Consider the following 26,826-nt stretch of genomic DNA (forward strand, 5'->3'; position numbering starts at 1 on the left):
TTAACTACTAAAAAACACTGACCTTCGTGTAAATGCTTGGAGCAGACTAACCTGTGAGCTGGAGTGTTCTGGGACGTTATATTTGATCTTTGAATGGCTGCAATCCAGGCCATCCTTCGCGTCTTTGTTACTTCGGAAACATGGCTCGAACAATTTCTCTTCAACGACGTAATCCGATAACAACCGATCTCTTTACCCGTCGGCTTCCCGTGGCTGTCATGCGACCGGCTATTGCAGTTAATAATACAACAGCTTCTTGACATTTTTGTGTTTCTTTTTATCGCTGTATAACTGATTTTAATTGAAAGCCTGCGTGCGCTAGTACCGCTTGCCACGAGTTCCCAGAATCCTTTGCGGTTCTACCCGTGAATGACGTCACATTTTCAATCTCTATATAATATGCATGTTAAATTTTATATTTGGGGTGAAATATCAAGTCTTTTCAAGTAAACCGGTTCAAGTCCAATTCAAGTCCCAAGTCATTGGTGTAAAAGTCCAAGTCAAGTCACAAGTCTTAGAACATTTTTTCAAGTCAAGTCTAAAGTCATAAAATTAATGACTCGAGTCTGACTCGAGTCCACACCTCTGGTCTTTTCTATCACATGTAGCAGGAAGGAGGAGCAGACGCTGGCAGCATCAACCTGGTGTTTGAACGAGAAGGTCCAACAAGCACAGTAACAAACTGTTCACACCAAAGTACACGTTCACTTACAGAAACTACAGAGCTCGTGCTCACTCCTGTGTTACTGCTCAAATTTTAAAGACTCAGTCTCACTAAAAGCTGCACTTGCAAACCAAACAGCTGAGACGTTCTTCGCTTGTCAGCTTTCAGGTGTTCACTAATCTGTTCCTCAGATCGACTCTGACGCTAAAGGAAATCTTTCACCATAGTTAATGCAGCTGAGTATCAGCTGCCACATATATTTATATGTGACAGCTACTTGTTAATAATTATACTGCTACTCCCACTACTACTATTACTTATAATAAAAAACAAAGAATGAAATGTGGTAAATGAGAGGATGTAAACTCCTTTCGTTTACATCCTCTCATTTACTTGAACCTAAAGTGAAAAAACAAAACAAAAAACTTGAAAGATTATTTTACTGTGAAAATCGCGCCCGGAAGTAGTTTTCTAACATTAGCCCGTTTTATCGATGCTGCAGCAGAGCAAACCACGTCTCTCAAACAACAGATAAACAGCCGCTGGGTGTTCTGCGGTTCTGTGAGCGGAGCAGATATGGACCGCTACCGTGAAGTCCCGGATGTGGTTCTGGACCCTGAACCGAAGCTGCAGGGCGAAGGTTTGCTCGGTTTTATCTACCGGAACCGCGGTGCTAAGCTATTGCCCAGCTAAGACAATGATGGTCAAAAAGTCCGACAAGAAAACATGTCTTTGTCCGACTGTCCGCCGTCAGAGGCTTTTGTTACTGGATGAGAGGCTGTTTAGTGAGTCAGTGAGACACTGACGATCTCCGTGAGGGAGCAAAGAGGCGCTGCGGGGAAAAGTGACAGTCCACGGAGCAGGCTAACCCCTCAGAGCTGGGGATGGAAGCTGCACACAGACGCTGTGCAGCTTCAGATGTTTCGAAAAACTGCTCCGTAGCGCGAGTGACTCAGGTGTGCCAGCTGGTGTGTCAAGTGTGTTTCTGACTTTTGACCCGAGTTGGCTTTAAAACTTAAACTTTCTAAGTTAACAGTATTCGTGATTTAATTTCCAAAAATTGCATACGGTCCTTATTTTGTAGCTGGATCATACAGTAGCTGGAGCAGTCTCAGATGGAGTGCACTCCACGTACCTGTGGCCAAGTGCCATAGCCTGCAGCCAGATGAACACACATCTGCACCTGCCTCTATCACCACGTCGAGTAGAGAAATTGTATCTTGCCACAGTCACTCATCCAAAGTCAGGTTGTAGAATGAAGCAACTGAACATGCTTAAAGTTACTGCAGATTGTGGCAGCCCTAGCGCGCAGCAAACTGTTATTTTGATAGTCGACTAATCAGATCATCATCCATTGGACGTACAGGTACAGCTTATTGCAGCAGCAGCATCTGCTCTTATATAACTATCATTAGCTTACAGCTTTAAGTGTTTAAGGTGCTAACTAAAAATAAAGACAAGATGATAGTTTATTAAAGTTTAATGAAATCTGCAGATTGTTTCGGTGAAGTTTAATAAACTCCTTGCTATCTAAAATATAACAGGACACCGGAGTAAATTCTCGAGCATCTCACACTTCTGATGATCAGCTGTCTGCTTGATGTTTATTCAGCTGTGTAAAAACTTTAATCTCAGCCAAACCAATTTACTCAGGAACAAATAAAAGACTGAAAAAAGCCAAACAACAACATTTTTAAGTTATCTAAGTGACTCATATATCATGTTTAACCTGAGTAGCTGAGTAACATCTCCAGAGAAAAGACACAGGCAGAATATGCTAACACGATGTGATGTTACAACACTAGTCAAATATTAATGTGTAATATTTGTTTAAGACATATTTCTTTGTTTTGGAAAACAAATTCAAATCATCATAAACAAATGCCAAACTATATACACAAAGTTCTAGAAATCACCTAATTCGGCATTTCTTACTGATGTAGGTAGGCTGACAGTAAGTACACAATACCATTTCATTTGGTTTAAGGTTTATGTGCAAGACACAAGAACAGAAAACACTGAAAGTTCCAAATGTATTGTCCATGAAACAGGAATAAAACGTGGTGCAGATGCTTGTCACAAGTTAATGTGGCTGTAGGCTATGGAACGCCAGGAATGCCATAATGAATTATTTAAATACACCATTAAATAATTAATTAAAATGGGAAATAATGAATTAAATATTTTGGACACATTTAATTCATTAATGGCATATTTAATTAATTCATTTTGGCACAGTTGACTCCTTCGGGTCTCACCATGAAATAATTTTATCTGTCAGCCTCACCCATCAAACTCAGGGGGCGGGGTTAACGCTGATCGAGTCAAAACCATTGCTTTGGCCTGGTGGCCATTGTTTCTAGCACACAACAACCGGCATGTGGAAGCTAACAGAACTGAACTTTGAAAAACCCTGTTTGTGTGTCACCAAATACAGTTTTAATATTTTTTAGCCGAGCATGTAGCGGTTTAATCTTCATGTGTCTGGTCGGTTTGTCAAGATACAGCCTCTTTGCAAAAGTGCTTCGATGATTTCGGAGATGTCTGCCCAGTCTCACGGCAAAGCGTGGGATAGACCCGCTCGCCTCGCAAGCAATCGAGCCGTTATTACCACCGACAAAGCGCAGGCCCCGGTACACAGCTGTAATAACCCCCGCTGACTTCTTTTACTGAGGTTATATTTATCGGGGTTTTATTTCCTGATGTTCTTATGTGTCCTACATGTTTCAGTCGCCAATTCTGAATTATAATTACCATTAAAAACATGTTTATGGAGGAGAGAGAGCAAATAAATTCGATTAACAGCTGATCTTTGGGTTTTTGTTCAGTAATCAGCGTGACCTGTGTATAAACGCATAAAAGAGATAACGTTGGTGTTTCTGTCATGTAGTAACTGCTGGCTTTAACTGTACAAAGGTTGTTCGACACTATGAAACACATACAGACTTCATGATGTTCGGCTAATATTTTTATAGTGAATATTAATCATGAGGGTAAACGGCCCTGTACACCACGGAGCGAGGTCAGCATATCCACGATATCTTCAGCTCCATGAGTTAACACAGTTTCCCAGCTGACTAATCTAACGGTCATCTACGAATATGTCACGGCTCATATCAATATGATTTTACAGAAAATCATCCTTATTACTGCCAACTATTCCAGAGACGTGAAAATCTACAGCATAAAGAACACAAAAATATAGCAGTCTAACGCAACACTGTAACACAGATGAACCGTCAGTTTGTCCAGATCAAAGTGGAATGAAAGTGATTGGTTGAACAGGTGTGATCTGTGTTATCTGCATTTTCATCAGTGTAAGAGACTCGGCAGCAGATTAGAATAACAGTTATACATTTAATAAATCACCAAATTAACAAACCTGTTCGAACAGTTTGAGTTTGTGTTCCCTCAGCTGCAGACTCGCTGCTGTTTAAATGTTTGAGGGGAAGATTAGATATAAAAAACGTCAAACATACTCAGTCTGCCTTCACATTTGATATGAGGCCAGCACATATAGTGGCTGTGTCCTGTTTTAAGATCATACATGTAAAATTGTTGCCTGACCTGCGTAGATCCAGCCACTCAGTCTGTGGTTACCATGGTTACTGCATAAACAGCTGTAATGTAAACAGCTGGAAACCTACCAGTGACATGGGTGTTTATATTTTTCATTGCAAAAGAACTGTCTGACTGTCTGAATGGTTAACTGAAGTTAACTTGGATAAGTTATAGTTAAGGAGTATCACAGATAACGCCCACGGAGCTGTGTGACTGTTCACCACTGAAATCAGCAGGCTATTACTGAAATACACGTGCTATATCATTAACTGATATAAAAAGGGAGGTCCTATTAACAGGTTTAGTTTTAAAGGACACTTTCCTGCCTTTAGTCTCCTTCATGAGCAGTATTAGTTTTCTTCTAACATCCAGAAGTCTGCACGATGTAAATGGTAAATGGCCTGAATTTGTATAGCGCTTTACTAGTCCCTAAGGACCCCAAGTAGAGCAAGCTTTACTTGGTCCTAAGGACCCCAAAGCGCTTTACACTATACACAATCATCCACACATTCACACACTGGTGATGGCAGCTACATTGTAGCCACAGCCACCCTGGGGCGCACTGACAGAGGCGAGGCTGCCGGACACTGGCGCCACCGGGCCCTCTGACCACCACCAGTAGGCAACGGGTGAAGTGTCTTGCCCAAGGACACAACGACCGAGACCGTCAGAGCCAGGGCTCGAACCGGCAACCTTCCGATTACAAGCCGAACGCCCAACTCTTGAGCCACGATGTATTTCATAGTTTCTAACAAGCCTTTGACAGGTAAACGTAACATGACCGAAACACCCCCCCAAAAAACCAAATCACACAAATCATATGTTAACCTCATTTATTTTTAGTTAAGTAAACTCTAAACTGTGCTTAGAATACAGTTGAATAACTATTAAAAAAACAGATGATGTAATATTTCTGTGCAGGTTGCAGTCTGCATGATGAACACGCTGTTGATGGACCGATCCGATATTACGTATCGGTCCGATACTGACCCAAATTACTGGATCGGATATCGGCGAGAAATAAAAAATGTAATCCGATCCATTAAATATCAAAAAAGCACCTCACAAAACTACACGGCGTAACTCGGCTCATAACCGTAGCACGTCGCAGCAGTGTGCTCACGTGATAGAGCAGCTGTGTGTTTGTAGCCTCGCTACCAAACCAGCATTTCATCTCCGAGGAAGTGATCCCAGAGAGAAGTAAAGCAAGTGTGTAAGTTCATCTCTGAATGTTTGTAAAGCATTCCCACGTTAAGCTTAACAACCGATATATGGAGCGACTGCCTCTCTCTCTCCTGCTGCTACTTCAATCATGAAACTGATCAATGATCAGCTGATCGTCTCTCTTGTTCGTTTTTGCACCAGAAAGAGGAAACCAGCGGCTGAACAACAGCAGCACGTTTAAGCTTGATAAGCTGTTGTTAGAATGTATTTAAGATTACTTTCTACACCAGGATCTTTTTCTACGCAGCTGACGTAACTGTGCAGGGGCGGATCTAGCAAAGTTTAGCCAGGGGGGCCGATAGGGCATGAACAGGTAAAGGGGGCACAGAGACATACTTTTCTTTCTTATTCTCATTGTAATGGAGACCAGGGGTTCCATTACCTGGTTGGTATTGTTAATAATAAATTGTTGGATGGGGAATTTAAAATAGGGTAATAAAGAAAACATTAGTTCTTATGGAGTCTTTTATTAGGTTATTTGACATACGATTAAATTGACAGCTTGTAACAGAAAAGAGACAGTGGGCCTGGCCCTCCTACCTGTGTCGGAGAAGAGCCAAAGTTAGAGCTGCTTGCAGTTAATCATTTATCAATAACCTAAACACAAATGAGAACTTGTAAAGGTACTCACCTGTCCTGGTTGCTTCTTGCAGGATGTGGAGCAAAAGAGTGAAAGCGGCTCAATCACCTGTTTAAGAGCTCTTGGAGCAGACCAGTGTGCCGGGTTAGGGAGTGTGGTTAAAGAGGGTTTTAATTTAGATAGAAATGGGTGAAGCTTATGTTATTGGTCCGTTTATAGTATGTGTTGGAAATATGTATATGTTTGTGATGTGCTTTAATGTTATTGTATGTTTGTTTGTGTGGAGGGTTATGTGTTCATTTTGATTAGTTAACCCCCGTACTTGGGCTATTCCGGATGCTCACCTGAAAAGGTAGAGTGTAAAAGGAAGCCATTTTGTTTAGTTGTAGTTAGTGTTTGTGCTCTTATCATGCTCCTTCCTTAATAAAGGGCCAATCCATGGATGTCTTTTACTCCAGTCTCGCGTCATATTATTGGACAGAACCTATGACCGCCGGCCAAAACTGACACTCATTTAAAATGTCGAGCTTTTAATAAATAATTATCTGAATCTGACACCCAAAGTTTTAATCTGATGTAAAATGTATAGAAGTCCATTACTGTACATAGTAACTGTTAAGTCTAATATACCCTAGTAAGCTGTAGTGCTTTTTCCTTTGGGAACCATCTGTGCAGTCTGCAGTTCTGTTGAAGAAAGATGTTGAATCTGTTTAATTATTCTTGAAAAATAATTGATTTCTGTGCATTTTTTCACACTGCATCAAATTAAATTTGATTACATCGATTAATCATTATGAGGTGGGGGTGGTTCCCTATTTTTTTGTTTTTTTGCTGGGAGTTTGCAGCCCTATTAGTTAGGTTGTTTAAGATTTCTGCAAAGTACTCTTTAAAATACCAGAGTAGGGAGGATGGAGCAGGTTTAAGTTTATTAGATTGATCAGTTTTGCTGAACTATGAAATATTTTGGGTGCAGTGTGTTTTTTGCATACAGGTATAACAGAATAGCTTTAGTTTTTTTAAACTTGAGTATGAACTTATACAAAATGCAGCAAGATATTAAAAAAAACAGTTTTATTGATTAAAAAAAACACTATATCGGATTCATATCGGTATCGGTAGATATCCAAATTTGTGATATCGGTATCGGACATAAAAAAGTGGTATCGTGCCATCTCTATTGCAAACCCTGCTCCTCTCGGTGGAAATGCGCCTTCACTTTCCTCTTTGAATAAAAACATTTTAAAAGTCAGTTTAATCTCAAAATTCACTGTTAAATCCAAAACACACCAGAATAGTTCAGTCTAACACATGTGCCAGTGAACCATTAAACGTCTGTGAAACTATGCAGTTATGAAACGTAACTTTAACCTCAGCCAAACCGATTTGCTCAGTTGTAAATAAAACAGCGAAGTAAACGTGACCCGACAGACAGAACCTGAGTGAATGAAGTCCAGCGTTTAACCACTGAGAGCTAAAACTCAGCTGAGGTTTCAAAGCTGTGTGCCGGTGATTGGACATCAGCCGCTGATGAAGCTGCTTCGCCTATAAAGTGCTCTGTAGGGAAACGAGCTCCAGCAGCTCTGCGCTCGGGGAAAACACTATATTTACTTATGTTGTGCAGAAAAATGCGCTGACATTGCTTTATATCGAGCACCGGCTGCCCGGTTAAACTGTGACTATCACCAGGTAACGTGGGCGTGTTTCTTGAATTAGCAGCAGGTGTTAAACAGCTGACAGATGAGGAGGAGGATGCATGCAGGTAAACTGAGGGTCTGTTGAGCTGATCGCTGGTTTCGTGAGGAAAATGTCAGCTCGTTCTTTATGTTACAGAAGCACAGAGACACAAGACCAGGCGGAAAGAGACGATCGTTCGGTGAAAATGAGAATCTGCGAATGCAACATGTGGAACACGGAGAGTGGAATATGTAAACAAACCGGATGACGTAACCCCCCCCAAAAAAACAAAAAACCCCAAACAAACAGACAAAAACAAACAAACAGTGAAGCTGGAACACCGGGGCTGTGAGCTCGGTGCTCTCTGTCAGCTGACTGTTCGCAGAGCGAGTGACATCTCTGGAAACATCTGAGCACTTTTGCAAACACGTTCTATGTTGACAACCTGTCCAGACGTGTGAAGATTACGGCGACATTCACGGCTAAAACACTGTTAAAAGTGTAGCTGGTGACAGAAAAACAGGTTATTTTAAAACCATTGCTGCCTGTGATTTGAAATGCATTCTGGGATACCTGGCTGCCCCAAGTCCACACAAGCAATCTATTATCTAGGATCGACCTGTTTTGACTTGCTTTGCACGGCAACCAATCAAATGTTAGAGAAGCTGCAGTGGCAGCATTAACCCCGCCCCCTGAGTTTGATGGGTGAGGCTGACAGATGAAATGATTTCAAGGTGAGACATGAAGGGGACAAAAGTGCCAAAATGAATTAAATGCATCATTAAATAATTAAAATTGTCAATAATGATTTAAATGTGTTATTAATTAATTAAATATGTCAATAATTAATTAAGTGTGTCGTAAATATTTATTTAATGAATTATTTCCAATTTTTATTAATTATTTAATGGTGTATTTAATTAATTCATCATGTCAGTGCTGGCGTTCCATAGGAGGCTGTGACACAGGTAGCGCTGGTTGACTCGACTCCATTTGAGTGCACACAAAGTAACCTGCACACTTTAGCTGTGAGGCTGCACGAGGGGAACGATAACGATTGCAAGATTCTGCAGATGGTTGACTCTGTGCTGTGAACAACATTCGTTTATTTGCCGTTTTCGCAGTTGCCTCGTGCGTGAGAATATCACCAGGTGAACTCACGACAGTTTTTAATATTCTATTGTTCAAGAGAAAAAAGACTGCCGGGCTGTGTTTAAGGTAACCTCACATGTCACAGATGAAATATTCAGTGTTATATTGCCGGGAGCAAACATTCAGAATCGTTTGGACTTCTGAATGAATGAATTCATATTTTTTTATACTACAACTTCAAATAATTATACGTGCATGTGCAAAACAAAATCAGAATCAGAATCAGAATCAGAAAGGGTTTTATTGCCAAATGTTGAGCAGGTTTACAACATTAGGAAATTGCTGCGGTGCTTCAGTGCAAACATACTGTCATAAATTACGCTTAAATAGACATGAAAATAAAAATAAGAATAAGAATTAAAAGTGCTAAGTAGATAGATATATACATGATATACAGGGCCGTGCAGAGAGGTTTAAAGGGGCGGGTGCTCAAAGTTAAAAAGGGGCACATTGAACCAGGCTGAATAACAACAACACACATTCATCAAGAATCTAATATGGGCAACAAGGCAAAGCAAACGTAGCCAATGTTTTACCTGATGGGTACAATGTTGCTGTTGAGGGGTTGCTGTGGATAGTGCTGGAGGGCAGGGCTGTGCTGATCTGAGACTGTAGACATTAAAAAGTCCATAGGAGAGATGGTAGCTGATTAAACAAGTGTCATGAGATAATAACAAAATGCAAAGATTGGTGACAGCGCTTGGAACCATAAGGCAACAAAAACTGAGAAATAATTTAGGCTCCGCCTGTGAATCACTCTTTGCTTCTCTTCTTCCTTCCATCCCATCATTTCATATATCACTCTCCACTTGCTGTCTATCTGAGAACAAGGCACAACTTGCTATTGCAATAAACTATAATCTAATTATCCACACCTAACAACTCTTGCACTTAATCTAAATGATGACAGAAAAATGTTATAGCACTGCCTTTAGTAGCCTCACACAGCGCCTACTGTTTCCTCCTCATGTCCTTACCAGCCATGTCTGGACAATGTTATATCATGAGTAATAATTTAAAATAATCCATATACATAAAACACACACATGCACGCACACACAGTGACACTTTAGACCTTCTTCAGAATACTGTATATACTATGGGCATCACGGTGCTGATCCAGAATCCTTACATATTTATTACTAGAGCTACGATAATAAAGCAATGAGGAGGGGGAAGTAATAAATATGAAATAATGTCATTATGATGATTCCATTTGTTTCATTATCCACTCTGTGCAGGGGCAAAGCTTATTACATTTTTAAACTGTAGAGATACAATAATTTTACTGCTGTAAAATCCAAATTTTGTCTTATTTAAAATATAAATCTAATATAATCTGCTTCTTAATGTATGTTTTTTAAAATACAGCGTGTGTTTTTTAAAATATAATAATGCATAATTATGTGGGCATGCATATTAGATCGTTTTTTAGTGAAATATAATCCCTCCAGAAAGGCAGGAAAAGCCCTGTAACTTACTTTAAAACTAAATATGTTTCTAAATACTTTAAAACTAAATATGTTCCCTAAAACGGTGACAGAGCTACAGACCCATGACAGCCTTACACAGGTAGCCAGCAGCTGTGACCAGCACTACTTGTGCAGTTAATAAAAGGACAGGTAATGTTTGTCGCGCTGTTGCACACACAGCACGCTCGTTTGTTTCAGTTCGTCAGTTGCAACAAGACAGCTTACCAACGTGTACGTAATAAGCTGATACTCCTGGGTGCTACACACTACAGTGTACGCTGTACACCTACTTACTGGTTGTGTCGCATCAGTCTGTGTCTCTGAGTTAACTTGTGTTTCTCCTACAGCTCCGGACTGCTAAAAATGCGCGTGCTCTTTGTGAGCTCGTTCCCGGCTCGTAACCAGCGCGTTCTGCCGTCAAGGGCGATCATTGGTTAAATGTGATCATGTGACTGATGCAAGCCAGATTTTATTTAGCAAAACTGTGATTAATAGTTAAATATTATTGTTGAGGGGCACAGACAGGACTCCGCACGCACACACACATTAAAAAAAAAAAAAATTTTTTAAAAAGTTGCCTCAACAAAAGGGCACCTTGGGCACCCATCAGGAAAGCCCCCCCCTCTGCACGTGCCTGATGATATATACATGAGTGCAGGTGGTGATCAGTGCAAACATGGAATGATGCAGTGAACACAGCGTAGGGTCATGTGTTAGTGGTGGGAACAGTCGTACGGTTATTGTTCATGTGTCCAACAGCAGAGGGGAAGAAACTGTTCTTATGGCGAGAGGTTCTGGTGCGAATGGACCGGAGCCTCCTGCCTGAGGGGAGCAGGTCAAACAGACTGTGTCCAGGGTGAATAAATAAATAATCCCCTCTCTCTCTTATTATTTTTCTTGTGGATTGTGAATACTAGCCAGAAGACTAGACTATCTAGAACATTATATCGATATGTAATTTATATATCATAATTTATAAATGTCTTATTTGAATGATTACTAGCTTATAGGTTAGAGACAGACAGACTGGTGGGTGCGCTCCAACACTCCAGCAGACAGAGAGAGAGGCACGCTGCACTGGAAACTCACTAAAAACCGCCTCTGCTTTCAGTGAGAAAATACAACAGCTTTGCCTTCGTCTGTTCCCAAATTTTTTCTACTTTCAACAGAAAATGTAATTTGCAGCAGTGACTTCATCCTCAGTATGTTTTTCCTTCTTCTTTATTCCCACTGATGCTTTTATTGGGAATAACACAAAAACTGTGGGATCAGAATGACGCCACCTTGAAATGAAACTGAAAACCCCCCCCGAAATAAATGTACTGAAAAATCTTGTATTGAAAGTGGAAATAAAATTGATAGTGAAAAACAATTAATTGAAACAAATTTTTTTTTCAGCTTCAATCTGCTGGCACTGTTGTGGCGTCCGGGGGTGCGCTGGGGGGGACGGGGATTCTGACCCGCATGTATTTGCATACATTATAGAGGCCACTAGTGCTGACCAAGCTGCCATCGTTCTCTCTTCCCGTCTTTCAATGGCTGCTTCAATTTCAGCTTGACCCTCTAAACCACAAGTAAGTAATCATTTTTGTCATCTTTCCTTGCTGTCCCACTGGGCTGGACATTAGTTTAGTTTTTTTTAGCTACATCTGGTGAAGTTGTGGTAAAATGCTGGTATTAGCCTATTCGTCGTAGCAAGCTAGCCTGAAGCTAATATTTGCTAAATTTAGGGACACCCGTGTCTCTTCAGGAGTTGGAGGCCGGTGTTCTAGGAGCGGATCTCAGGATCTCAACAGGCAGTGTTGGGCAGTAACATAATACATGCACCGGCGTTACGTATTTAAAATACAAAATATGAGTAAATGTATCCGTTACAGTTACTGTTTAACCGTGGTATTCAGAATACAGTTACTTTGCTGAAATAAATGGATTACATGGCGGTAATTTCCTGTTTCATATGTTCAGCTATGTCCTCTCTGTTTCTGGTAATTCTGGTAAACCCAAACAAAACACGCAATAAGAAGCTCTAATGCTCTCTCTATCTCGCGGCCCATGTCACCCCTACATACAGTGGGGCAAAAAAGTATTTAGTCAGCCACCGATTGTGCAAGTTCCCCCACTTAAAATGATGACAGAGGTCAGTAATTTGCACCAGAGGTACACTTCAACTGTGAGAGACAGAATGTGAAAAAAAAATCCATGAATCCACATGGTAGGATTTGTAAAGAATTTATTCGTAAATCAGGGTGGAAAATAAGTATTTGGTCAATAACAAAAATACAACTCAATACTTTGTAACATAACCTTTGTTGGCAATAACAGAGGTCAAACGTTTACTATAGGTCTTTACCAGGGGCCCGTTCTTCGTACGTCGCTTACTACATCCAAGATCAAATGACACATCCAAGACCAAACCATCGCGCTAACCGTGAGCTCGCTAATCCGGTTCCCCGAACACACCTGCTGTTGACGATCAGTATAGCTGGATGAAGTAATGTGAGATCACTGGGTGTCGTAAAAGGGGCTACGCATCGATAGTAGAAACATTGATCGGCAACCCTCTGATTGGTCGGCGAAAATGTCGAAGGAGCGCGCTCGGTATTTTTCGGCAGCAGAGAAAGAACTCCTGAGTGAGGGATGTCAGGAGTTTCAGAGTTTAATCAGAACGCAAGGGAACACTGCAAAGGCTGCAAAAGCAAGGAGAGAGGGCTGGCAGAAAGTTGCTGACAAATTAAACTCGTAAGTAATTTAATAATAACAATAATAATGGAGTGGATTGATATAGCGCTTTTCAAGGCACCCAAAGCGCTTTACAATGCCACTATTCAGTCACTCTCACATTCACACACTGGTGGAGGCAGCTACGGTTGTAGCCACAGCTGCCCTGGGGCAGACTGACAGAAGCCAGGCTGCCATATCGCGCCATCGGCCCCTCTGGCCAACACCAGTAGGCGGTAGGGTAAATTCATTATATTACACTATATTATATTATATTATATTATATTATATTATATTATATTATATTATGTTAAATTATGTTACATTATATCCTCTTTCACATTAGAGCCACAACAGGACCCACTAGAACATGGGAACAAGTAAAAGTGAAATATAAGAATATTCTACAGAATGGTAATATTTATCACTTATATTGCTTTTAGTCTCTTGAAAAGAGACCCTGAAATAATCTGTTTGTTTGTTCATAACAGCAACCAAGAAAAGGGCAGAGCAAAAAAAGACAGGTGGTGGTCCTGCACCCCCTCGTCAACAAGTTGGTTAAGTGAATAATACCCTCACGGGAATATCGATATCTCTCTATGAGCACACTGTCGCGCTGAGCTAAAGGATCCTGTCTATCCCGCAATATACGCTGAATTCTGAAAACTCTCCTTATCAATCTTGCACCTTCCGCAATGGGTGGCTCGCGTATACGGACAGGACATGGCTGCGACAGACTTCCCAAATCCACCTTCGCTTTTATAGCCGTGGTCTCCCATCTTGATTACACGAAGTAATTTGCAATTACTGCTCTGAAATATGAATTACATCTGTAATAATCACATACATGTAATAGAATGTTAATAGTACATTTCCCTTTTTTAGGAGATGACCTGTATGTATCTGTGTGACATCAATAAATGGATCAAGTGCTGCATTATCTTTAGTTACATTGATAATATTTATTTATGGTGAAACAGTGGTGGAATATCGCTGTTGCTTTCGTATAAATGAAGCGGACATACCTGAGTGGCCGCGATCTAATCCTGTTTACATAAAGTAAGCCTGCTCCCGAGCAGGTTTACGCTTACGGCTCTGTTGCTATGGCAGCAAGTCCCGGATAAGCTTCGGGGAACCGAACGATCCAAGATCAGGCGAAATCGTCAACAATCTAATCCAGCTAACTTACTTAGCGAGGTACGAAGAACGGGCCCCAGGTTTGCACACACAGTAGCTGGTATTTTGGCCCATTCCTCCATGCAGATCTTCTCGAGAGCAGTGATGTTTTGGGGCTGTCGCCGAGCAACACGGACTTTCAACTCCCGCCACAGATTTTCTATGGGGTTGAGGTCTGGAGACTGGCTAGGCCACTCCAGGACTTTCAAATGCTTCTTACGGAGCCACTCCTTTGTTGCCCGGGCGGTGTGTTTTGGATCATTGTCATGTTGGAAGACCCAGCCTCGTTTCATCTTCAAAGTTCTCACTGATGGAAGGAGGTTTTGGCTCAAAATCTCACGATACATGGCCCCATTCATTCTGTCCTTAACACGGATCAGTCGTCCTGTCCCCTTGGCAGAAAAACAGCCCCATAGCATGATGTTTCCACCCCCATGCTTCACAGTAGGTATGGTGTTCTTGGGATGCAACTCAGTATTCTTCTTCCTCCAAACACGACGAGTTGAGTTTATACCAAAAAGTTCTACTTTGGTTTCATCTGACCACATGACATTCTCCCAATCCTCTGCTGTATCATCCATGTGCTCTCTGGCAAACTTCAGACGGGCCTGGACATGCACTGGCTTCAGCAGCGGAACACGTCTGGCACTGCGGGATTTGATTCCCTGCCGTTGTAGTGTGTTACTGATGGTGACCTTTGTTACTTTGGTCCCAGCTCTCTGCAGGTCATTCACCAGGTCCCCCCGTGTGGTTCTGGGATCTTTGCTCACCGTTCTCATCATCATTTTGACCCCACGGGATGAGATCTTGCGTGGAGCCCCAGATCGAGGGAGATTATCAGTGGTCTTGTATGTCTTCCATTTTCTGATGATTGCTCCCACAGTTGATTTTTTCACACCAAGCTGCTTGCCTATTGTAGATTCACTCTTCCCAGTCTGGTGCAGGTCTACAATACTTTTCCTGGTGTCCTTCGAAAGCTCTTTGGTCTTGGCCATGGCGGAGTTTGGAGTCTGACTGTTTGAGGCTGTGGACAGGTGTCTTTTATACAGATGATGAGTTCAAACAGGTGCCATTCATACAGGTAACGAGTGGGGGACAGAAAAGCTTCTTACAGAAGACGTTACAGGTCTGTGAGAGCCAGAGATTTTCCTTGTTTGAGGTGACCAAATACTTATTTTCCACCCTAATTTACGAATAAATTCTTTACAAATCCTACCATGTGGATTCATGGATTTTTTTTTCACATTCTGTCTCTCACAGTTGAAGTGTACCTCTGGTGCAAATTACTGACCTCTGTCATCATTTTAAGTGGGGGAACTTGCACAATCGGTGGCTGACTAAATACTTTTTTGCCCCACTGTAAGTGAAGAAATATTTTTAAAAATTATTCACAAAAATGATTTAATATGAAGGCAATAGCAGAGTGTTACAGGCATCGCCCTAAAGCATGTAGCCTGTTGGGCAGTGTAGTCCGTGCTGCAGGGAGAATGGACTGCTGTACCCATGATGTGTCTGTGAGAGAGGGAGGGAGGGAGAAAAAGGAAAAGTAGCCAAACAGAGAGCCTGATGAGTCCAGCTGTAAGTAAGCTATTAAGACTCGACTGTACACCGTGTTCGTGTTTTCCTCTGAAACAATAAGCTCTGTTGGAGCAGCCTTTCAACTCCTCTCTCTGTCTCTCGCTAGCAAAGTCGACCCAGACAACAAAGTAAAGCTAGTTTTCAGCCCGGCGTATCAGCCAGAGGTCCCTTTACTACGGTTCGGAGCCGCGGACCTGTTTTATATACGCTAGGATTCGTTTTCTATACAAGATGACTGCAAAAAGTGCAGCCTTACCTAATGTCCATCTACTGTTACTCATTTATATTAAGATTTAAACATCTAGTTGGTGTTGGTATGGCGAGTAGCCTTCAGTAATAGTAATAAATCACACAGCAATAGCACATTCATGTAGTTGTAAAGTATTCAGAATATGTTACTTCTGTAATGTGTAGTGAAATACACTAACTTTCCCAACACTGACAACAGGTTAGCACCTCATACCACAGTGCAGCAAAGCAGTCTCATGAGCGCTGGGAAGGACGAGCCCAGAGCCCAAAACAGACAGTGCAGGAGATGACAAGGTTAGTAATTGAATGGTGAAAATTATACTTTTAGTTATCTTGATTGGCAAAAGACAAGTAAATACAAAATCTGCTTCTCACATTTAGGGCATTTCCAAGATTTTCTTTTTCAAAACTTCTTCAATTTCTTTCATCACAGCTGTCCTGTGCCAGATGTGCTGTTGACCCACAGTGAGAGGCATCATTTCAGAAACACCAGGAAGACTGAAACTCGTCGCCGGGATCCAGCAGGGCTCGTGATCTTCACCAGCAGGTCCCTCACAAGAAGGATGAACCCAGCATTTCATGAACACTGATGGACACCTTTGCTTTGTGTAATGTTAGAAGTACTCAGATAATCCTCAGAGGGTCTGGACTTTTACATAATGTCATAGCTTTAAGTCCTGTAGAAAGTTAAATATATGTTGTGCTCACTGGTTACTCTGGTATGAATGACTCTGAATTACTTTATGATAAATAACACACTAGTGTCAAAAAACAGTGAAATTCCAGATCACAAGTTTTTAGTTCAAATACAACTAACAACCTTTATTGTGTCAGAGAAAACATCACGTGCTCTTCATGTAGCTGAGTACATTCAGTGTTTAAAACAGAAGTTGTGTATGGCGTTATTTTTGTGCCACTCTTCTGAGCGCACGTAAAAAAGGTTTGCAGGTGCAAGTGTTGCATTTTGAGGAGAAATTTATTTTGAGCGAAGAAAAGCTAAATTTGAGTGAACAAACTTCATTGCTGCGAGTTTGAAATGTTACTCTTTCTGGGTCACAAAATAAACTTTTAAGATATTTTCATGCGAGAATGTTTCTGTGTAAACTTCTAATATCTGCTCGATTCATCCTGTCATCACATATTTGCATAAGTGCTCTAACGTTTTCGGAGATGCCTGTTATATAGAGTAATATTTCAAACTCTGCCCCTCTGTGTTCCTCCGCCACTGCCTCGTTTGAGCTTTGGACAAAATGCATTCTGGGATACTGCATTTCATCATTTCGAGCTGATTGGAGACCAGAACAGCCAATCAGATTTTTTTGCATCCAAGTCTGTGATTGGCTGGTTTTGTGGCACAAATATAACGGTGTAGAGAAAGAGTTGAGCGCGCACAGGCAGAAATGTTGAGAGCGCGAGCAACACATTGCGAGAGGGGCTGCTGTGTTGTGTGTGTGTGTGTGTGTGTGTGTGTGTGTGTGTGTGTGTGTGTGTGTGTGTGTGTGTGTGTGTGTGTGTGTGTGTGGATAATAGCAAACACTGAAATACATGTTTTGCACGCAGTAATGAATTTTGTTCACTCAAATTCAGCTTTTCTTCGCTCAAAATAAATTTCTCCTCAAAATGCAACACTTGCACCTGCAAATTTTTTTTTACGTGTGCTCAGAAGAGTGGCACAAAAATAACGCCATAGTTGTGCAGGTCTGAGATCAGCAGTTTCCTGAAACACCAAACTGAGGTCCTGTTAATGCTGATGTATAGTGACACAGTTACAGGGGTGATTAATCCTTTTGACTTTTTGTCTTTAAATTTATCAATAAAACAGCTGCAGCTTTCACTGACAGCACATGTGGTACTTTAACCTTTGTACTGTTTTCTTCAGTTAATTTTGGAGTTACTACAAAGAGTGAAGACATAGGATGATCTGTCTGCTGTCACTGGGTGGTGCTGAGGTCTGAATCTGAGGACGGCTCCTGTAATCACAAACAGAACAGAATCATCACAAACTGAAATATAAAGTTTATCTCTCAAATCTGAAATACAGCTGATCCTTCTCCGTCCTCACACACTCAGGATCTGAAGTTGTTCAGTCCTACAGTTCTGCCGACAGCTGTTTATTTTTTTTATTTGTTTTAAAGGCCTTACTAACACATTTTCTAATATCATGTTTACCTTTGAGTTGTTGATGCTTTATAAATGGACATCTGCAAAGATGAGATGATGGAGCAGGTTTCAGTCGAGGTTCAGTCTGCTGCTGCATCCTGGTCACAACATACAGAGGTGTTATCAGCTCAGTATTGAACAAGAAATATTAACGTTTCAAATTATTTCTCCTAAAGGATGCAAGCTGTACAGAGTACTGCACATGTGACTTTGTGAACATAACTCATTAAAAATAATTCGGACAGTTTTTTAACCTGAATATTTGCAACAAACTCAGTTTAAAAATATACAGTCAGTGCTAAAAAATAATCAGAGGAAAAATTAAAAATTTTAACTTAAGCTGCCAAGCGGAAGTAGTTGGTTTCAGTACATAAGTATCGGGCTTTGCTATTTAATCCGTAGCTATTGACTAAGTGCCAGGTTTTTAAAAGCTGGCGTTAATGTCCTTCCACATGTGGAAAGCGACAGAAAACATGCTGCTGTTTGCACATATTTAATAATCAGCTCTGCACAGGAGCAGAAGCAGAGTCCAGCCTGTTGCTCTTACAGTATAATACTCATAATAAAAGTACAGTAACCGTGGTTAGTCACTGAGCAGCCCGGTGCGTTTCTCTTGATTTCTTTAGTCAGGGTAAATTCATTCACCTGCACGGGTTAGCTAAACGAACTTTACAAAACAAGTTTCCCCGACAGCCGAGTGGTCATCTCAGCTAGCTAGGTCCTTAGCTATCTAGGTATCTAGCTAAGGTAGCTAGCTAAGGACCTTAGTTACGGATTAGCTTACAAACACATTTAGCTTACCAAAAATAATGTGGTGGGGCCTCAGGTCCTCCTGTCCGGTAGTCCAATTTACTGAAGAACACCTCAGGCTGTCACTTTGAAATAGTCGGTAATGTAAACGCTGCCATTCCCGAACAGACACGTGCAAGTTTGTCCGTGACCGCAGCCGCGACGTCAGTGTTTTCTCCAGTCATTGGTCAGCATCATAATATATGCAAATACATGCGGGTCGGAATCCCCGCCCCCAGCGCGCCCCCGGACGCCAAAACAGTGCCAGCAGAGTGAAACTGAAAAAAAAAATGACGGTTTCAATCAATTGTTTTTCACTATCAATTTTTCAGTACATTTATTTCAGTTTCAATATTTTTTTCATATTCATTTCAAGGTGGCATCGTTCTGATCCCATTGTGCAGGTTCACTATGACCGAAGCGCCACACTCACACTGACTAAAACACCATGCAAGTGTTACATGTTGGAAAATCCAGAGCAGTTTAAAGTTTAGGAAAGTTTCTTCATGGTCAGAGGTTGCTGATTTAGAGATGTGTGTTAAATAGTCTTTTATGATTGGTCAGAATATGAGATGTTAAGTTAGATGTTAACTCCCAGAAATCTTGAAAGTCAAGCAAATACATCCAGAGTCTCTGAGCCAACTGAGCCCAAAAGCAACTGTAACCCTGTGATTATTACAGTAAACATAGTAGTCTCTTCTGTGTGTGTTTTACTTTATAAAGACATCGATGGTGAGAGACACAAATGTTTTGATAGAGAATTTTGCTGAAGCACACTCATCCTCAGTCACAGATTGCTGTCTTTATTTTTCTGTCCTTGTTTGTACTGATGGTCACAGTTATCCAGTGCATCACTGTTTCACAGGAAAGTATTGTTAAGATGTAGCGATGGCCAAATTGGCCAGCAGATGTCACTCTGTGGCTCGATTGAATTCCAGCCCAAGTGTTTCAGTGTTTCACGAAGCCTCGCTTCATCCATCACTACTCAGAGCCGCGCACTACCTCCTGTGCCCCTCCTGCTCAGGCTCCAGATGTTCTCAGAGTCTTCAAACCTCAGAGAACAACTGGGCTGGAACATTCTAAGGGAAAGAGTAAGATTTGGACTGTCAGTCAGTATTATTGGTAGCTTCTTTAATCACTCACACCAGAACTGACATGATCTCAGCCTAAGGCCGCCTCACTTTCAGTCACTGACCATTATTTTGTTGCCAGAAACCGCTGGCTTTCATTTCATTTCTCTGGTTGCTTCGTCCTGCTGGTCACTTCCTGTGCGGATGCCTTCAGATCCCTCTAAGCATTTTGCCTACTTTCACATAACGTCTGACTAATAACCTATAAAATAGCGCGGTCTTTTTTGCAGATATCTTCTTTTTAAAAACAAATATGTGTATATGACAACTGTTCTTAAAAGAACAAAAACATCAGTAATCAGCAGATTTAAAATCTGTTCTTGAGAAAAGCCTGTAGTATCCAAGAAACAGTTTGACTCCTTATTTATCTGCTTTGTCTACTGAGTATTATTGTATTGTACCTTACAGTATTAAGCACCTTGAGGCAACTGTTGTTGTAATTTGGCACTATATAGAAAAAAATGAATTAATCGGAGTTTGTAACCACACCAAAGTATAGTTTAATAGTTTAATATCATATACCTGACATTTCCAGGACGCCTCTTCTTTCTGTTATACAGGAACAGTTTAGCAGGTTGTTGCACAGATCCTCGCTGCTATAGGCCTGTAAAGATTAACTTAAAGCATCATGTTAGAACTCAGTTAACAAGCTGTTAGCATCTGTCCTATCTGTGTTTCAGTTTTACCGTCAGATGTCCGCAAAGTGATTGTTGGTGAAGAAGAGCAGCAACAGTGGAGCCCCCTCCTGGACTCAGAGCACACACACATCAAAGAGGAGCAGGAGGAAGCCTGGAGCAGCCAGGACGCAGATCAGCTTCGACGTCCGCAGGAGGCCTGTGTCACCATATTAACATTCAGTCCCGTGAAAAATGAAGAAGATGCTGAGGAGAAACCAGAGTCCTTGCAGCTTCATCGCCATCAGACTGGAATGAAAAAAGAAGCCAGGAACTCAGACCCAGAAAGCCATTCAGAGCCAGGAACTGACAAAGCTTCAGACTCTTCTGAGACCGAGGTGAGTGACGGTGACTGGGAGCAGAACAAGGAACCTCAGTCAGGTCAAAAATGCCGGAAAAACCACAACTTCACTATTATCGACATTAACTGTAACATTGAGCGATCGTTCAGCTGTTCCGAATGTGGTCAGAGGTTCGGCAGAAAGCCACACCTCAAAGCACACATGAGAATTCACACTGGAGAGAAACCCTTTAGTTGCTCTTTTTGTGGCAAAACATTTTCTCAGAAAGGAAACTCCATCAGCCACATGAGACTTCACACAGGAGAGAAACCTTTCAGCTGCTCCATCTGTAAGAAAAGTTTCAGGTACAGTGGTGACGTGAGCAGGCACATGAAAATCCACACAGGACTGAAAAAAGGCCGCAGCAAGGTTAGCGACATGGTCAGCAGTGGCATTCATGTGAGGTCGAGACCTGGCGGGAGCTTACATCCAGACACTTCCTTACAACCAGGAAGTGATGTTAAAGCCCCAGAACCTGAGACTGAAGCAAACCACGAAACTTTGAAGGAACCTGGAGAATCTCTGCCCCATTTAAACTCTCTGAGGAGTGACGCTGTCTCTCTGAGTGAGATAAGAAGTACTGATAAGGAGGCATTTAGCTGCTCTGAGTGTGGACGGACATTCTGCCGTAGAGACCACCTGATCAGCCACATGAGAACGCACACTGGAGAGAAACCATTCAGCTGCTCAGTCTGTGAGAAACGTTTCAGCTGTAGCGGGAACATCTTGGCACACATGAGAATCCACACAGGAGAGAAACCGTTTGAATGTTCGTTCTGCGGGAAGAGTTTTAGCCAGAAAGGAACACTGCAGCTTCACGTAAGAATTCACACGGGAGAGAAACCCTTCACCTGCCCTTTTTGTGATAAAAGATTTGCGCACAAAAGACGCATGACGCTGCACATGTCTGTCCACACAGAGGAGAAACGGTTCAGCTGCAGCGCTTGTGACAAAAGGTTCACCTGGTATACGCAGCTCAAAACGCACAGGTGTGTCGGCGAGCCATCACAGCTCCGCCAGAACCAAAGTGAGAAGACAGTTCCTCCGAAGGAGTCCTTCAGCTGCACTGAGTGCGGTAAAATGTTCAGCCTCAAGGGCAATTTGAAGACACACATGAGAATTCACACAGGAGAGAAACCATTTGGTTGTTCAGTTTGTGGAAAGAGTTTTAAACAAAACGTGCATCTGACTGAACACATGACAATTCACACAGGGGAGAAACTCTATAAGTGCAGCATCTGCGGTAAAGGATTCAATAAGAAGTTACTTATTAAAAACCACACCTGTGTTTAAGCTTGGACGCTTTATCAGCTCTGATCACATCCACAGATTTATATTCATAAGTCACTTAATATTAAAGCTGTAGTGATTCATAGTATGTTTCTGAGTGTTGCATACATTTTTGTCATTTATATTGAAAATATAGAGCATTGAGCCTAAATCTTCCTGCATAAGGTTTAAGTGCTGCATCCTGACAGCAACAAAAAGACTCTGGGATGTGCAATACAGTGGAACCCCGACTTACGAATACCCCATTTAACGAAAAATTCAAGTTACGAAGGCACTTAACGGCAATATTTCTGCCCGTGTTACAGCAAAATGCCCGCGTAACGAAATCCGCTGGCTCTGATTGGCTGAGCCCAGAATGCCTACAATAACCACAATGCCTTCCGAATCATGTGACAACCCCCTTGGCTTTCGTACTTGCGCTTCGCTTTTCCACTTGAACGACGTATTGTTGTTGCAGTTAGCAATTAGCCTATAGCCTATCTTTCACTCAAAAGGCGTAATGGGTGCTTCGACTTACAAACATTTTCGACTTACGAAAGACCCTCGGGAACGAATTAATTTCGTAAGTCGGGGTTCTACTGTATTTTCATAATGAACCTGTAGAATAGATTTGTCCAAAGAAGCGAGTATGTTGATTTAAATGTTTGTGGCTGAGCATACATGAAAACAATCCGCCTCACTTTTTAAATTTGTTTTATCAAATATTGCATCAAAATTATATCATTGTCTGAATACAAGAAAAACAAACCTGTTTAAAATGCTGCAGTTTGAATGAGTTACACCTGACCCCCTCAGAATCAGCTCATCTTCTTCTGCAGGAGTTTAGCATATTTAATCACACTATGTTAAATTACATTACTTTCATACTATGAGTATTTTCACTTACAGAACCTCAAAGTATTTGGTCTTCACTCTGTGACACTGCAGGAAACACAGACTATAGACCAAATCTGTTTCTGTTTGTCAGCATGAGCCATCACACAGTTCAGCATCAGTGTGATGAATCAGTCCTCTTTTCATACCAGGGTGATCTTAGTTCCTTCTGTGTCAAAATAATTTTCTGATATAGGAAGTTTTTAACCCTATGAAGCTGACTCGTGCCTGTGAAATCACGTTCTGTGTAACAGATTGGACAGACCACATCAGCCTAACAGCATTACGTCCTGAATAAGGTTTTATGACTGTTTGAAGGTTCTGGATCCCAGAGAACTCGGGCTTAATGTTGAGCTTCTCATCAGTTTAGAGGGGGGCTGCTGCTGCTGCTCGTTCATGTTGATCCATCCATGTAGAAGAAAGTCTGCTGGTGCTAAAGGAAGTTGGCCACTGACAGATTTTTCATGGAATGATGCTGCTGTTGAAATATTTACTCTTGAAACCTCCTGACTCCTGAATTTCCTTCCTTGCAGAAACATTTTCCGTTTGTGAATATGTGTATTTATAAATTTAAAATTCCGAGTCTAAAAGCTTTACTGTCTGCACACTTCTTGATTGTGAGGCTCACATGAAGCCGAACTTTGACAACATCCCTTTAATGGCTGATATATATATATATATTAGGGGTGCAACGATACTGGTATCGATATTGAACCGTTCGATACAGTGCTTTCGGTTCGGTGTGCATATGTATCAAACAATACAAAATTTTAAATTTATTTTATTAACTTTTCTTCTGACGATGCTGTCTGTGTTGAGCGCTCAGTGGATATGCGTTCGACTACTCCGCCTAGGCTGCACTGTCGAGCGCAGATCCACTGAGCGGAGCGCAAGCTAGCGATACAGAAGTTAAGCTCTCCTTGCAACATGGCAAATTGAACCTCCCCCACCCTCATTCAGATCTGGCCTTTGGAACTATTTTGGTCTTCATGTGACGGATGACCCTGAAGGTAAGCGCGTCATGGACTAAAGTAAAACAGTATGTTGGATGTGCCACGCAATGCTCAATTACATGGGTGGGAGCTAGTGTGTTAGCGCAGTTAGCTCGTTAACGTGTTGGCCGTCCAGCCCCACGCACGGGGACAATCCGCGGTAGCTCGTTAACGGAGATTTGCCGTGTTGTGGCATTAACATCATTTCAGATTAACGCTGACAGCACTAGTGGGAACACAACAAATATGACTGCACATTTACGCCGACATCATCCTAGTGCAAAGGCAAGTGGAAGCCGACAAAAACAACAAGCATGCATGCTACAAACTTTACCCGAGTCATTTAGACAGCCGTTAGCACAGGATTCTCCTTATGGGGACCTGATATGTTTAATATGCTGCTGAGAATATAGCCCAGAAGAAGCGTATAGTATAGCTTTTATTTTGGAAAGAGCCATTTCTCTGTAATAAACTCTCTTTTCCAAAGATGAGGGATTCCTCCATCAGATAGATTTATTTTTTTTATTACTTTGTTGTTTCAGCAACATTAAATTTAAAAACTGTACTTTTGAGTTAAAATATATATTTATAATTTTAATAAATGACAAATTAAAAAGGCATGAACATTTTTTTGTATCGAAAAAATATCGAACCGTGACACCAAAGTATCGAACCGAACCGTGAATTTTGTGAATCTTTGCACTTCTACTATATATAGATATATATGTATGTGTATATATATGTATATGAAATCACACAGCTTACAAATAATAAATTAACCTGACACTTTAATATATATATACATATGTATACATATATATATGCACACACACACACACACACACACACATATATATACATATATATATATATATATGTATATATATATATATATATATATATATATGTATATATATACACACACACACCCAGCACGCCCCTGCGGGCGGTTTATCCTTCAAGCTCGGGTCCTCTACCAGAGGCCTGGGAGCTTGAGGGTCCTGCGCAATATCTTGCGCAGGACCCTCAATATATATATATATATATATATATATATATATGTATATGTATGTGTGCATATATATTAAAGTGTCAGGTTAATTTACTATTTGTAAGCTGTGTGATTTCATTTTGTTCTTATCAATATAAATTTCCATAAATGTGAGGACAGTGACTGTTTATGATCACCAAAGATCTGAGATGAGCACTCATGTGTTTGCGGACTGCCAGTTCCTTGGATGCACTGCTGTACTGAGCCTGTCAGTTTCTGGAGTCTTCTACTATTACAAGCATGGTGTCAGAGTCATCTGAAAGTGAAATGAAGAATGTATGAAAAATGCAGGTGTAATATGCAGTTGGTCCATATATACTTGAAATACATATATCCAGATTTTGAATAAATGAAGTGTTTAAATCTGCTTTTGGATCTGCTAACAGTGAAGTTTATTTTTATTTATTTATTTTTTCTATGCCTCTTTGTTTTGAGTTGTAACAGGCTGAGTAAGTTTGAGGGAACTGTGGAGAAGTGACTGTGTGTACAGATGTTTTGGACATATGTGTCTCCTGTAGAAAGACAATGTATGCCTGTAAGTCATTTAATTTTTGTCATGTATATTCCATGTGACAAACCTCAGTGTGGTCATGTTTAAACTCTGGTCTGGCTGTAGATCTGTCCTGCGTGTTTATGTAGTAAATTGCAGCATTGAAGGCAGAGCAATTTACTACATAAAGCAGACGTAATGCTGAGTGCAGAAAGAGAAAAGACATCAAAAGAGACGATGGGAATGAAATGGTGTAGCCACCAAAGAATCATAAACGAGAAGAAGAAGAAAAAAATAATTATAATAAATGTACTAAGAAAAAGCAGGTTATGCTGATTAAACCACCAGCATTAATTATTTTATGCAGACACTATTAGATCAATGAGAAAGGAGAGTGAAAAAAGAAAATGTGTGTAGATGCAGATCAGCCATGTTGTGATGTTTATCAACTGCACAGACACCTCAGGAGCCTCCTTGGATGCTCTTTTTTTGGATCGGGAACAGAACCTGCTGTCCCTCCAGGATCTCTTTAGGAAACTGGTTGTTCACACTGAAGTCCGTTCCTCTCAGCTCCCGGATCTTCACCAGCTCTTTTTTGTTTAAAGTTTTTGACTTTGGCCACGATCGTCTTGGTCTGCACCCATCTGGTCGTTTACCTCCCAAATGGTGAGCATGATGAAAAGTGATGTTTTTAATCATGTCCTCCGGGAGTTTCAGGTGAGACTGGAAGAAACCTCCGGCAGAACCAGGCTCAGGGAGGGGCGGGGCCATCTGCTGTGATTGGTTGGGGCGAGAGAAGGAAGACAGGATAAAGACATGCTGTGGAAGAGAGACAGAGATTAATAACAGATATGATTCAATGCAGAGAGGCCTGTTAACACATAGTGAGTGAAGAAGAAACACCCAGTAGTGGTGTGCGGATCGATACTGAAATGTCGATTCTTCTGATACCAGTAATTTATGTTCTAGAATCGATTCTCATATTAAC

The 26,826-nt window shown here is 41.2% G+C and overlaps 1 protein-coding gene across 1 annotated transcript; it reads left to right on the plus strand.

The window, feature by feature from the left end:
• The first annotated feature begins 610 nt into the window (after positions 1-610).
• LOC120723184 (gastrula zinc finger protein XlCGF57.1-like) lies at positions 611-22,742 on the plus strand. The gene is made up of 2 exons (XM_040014535.1): positions 611-1,304; positions 20,808-22,742. Exons 1-2 carry the CDS (start codon positions 1,241-1,243, stop codon positions 22,433-22,435), a joined length of 1,692 nt encoding a protein of 563 aa, XP_039870469.1. The 5' UTR covers positions 611-1,240; the 3' UTR covers positions 22,436-22,742.
• The last annotated feature ends 4,084 nt before the right edge of the window (positions 22,743-26,826 follow it).

Source organism: Simochromis diagramma, unplaced genomic scaffold, assembly GCF_900408965.1.
Source record: "Simochromis diagramma unplaced genomic scaffold, fSimDia1.1 OVJJ01000251.1, whole genome shotgun sequence".
NCBI classification, from domain to species: domain Eukaryota; kingdom Metazoa; phylum Chordata; class Actinopteri; order Cichliformes; family Cichlidae; genus Simochromis; species Simochromis diagramma.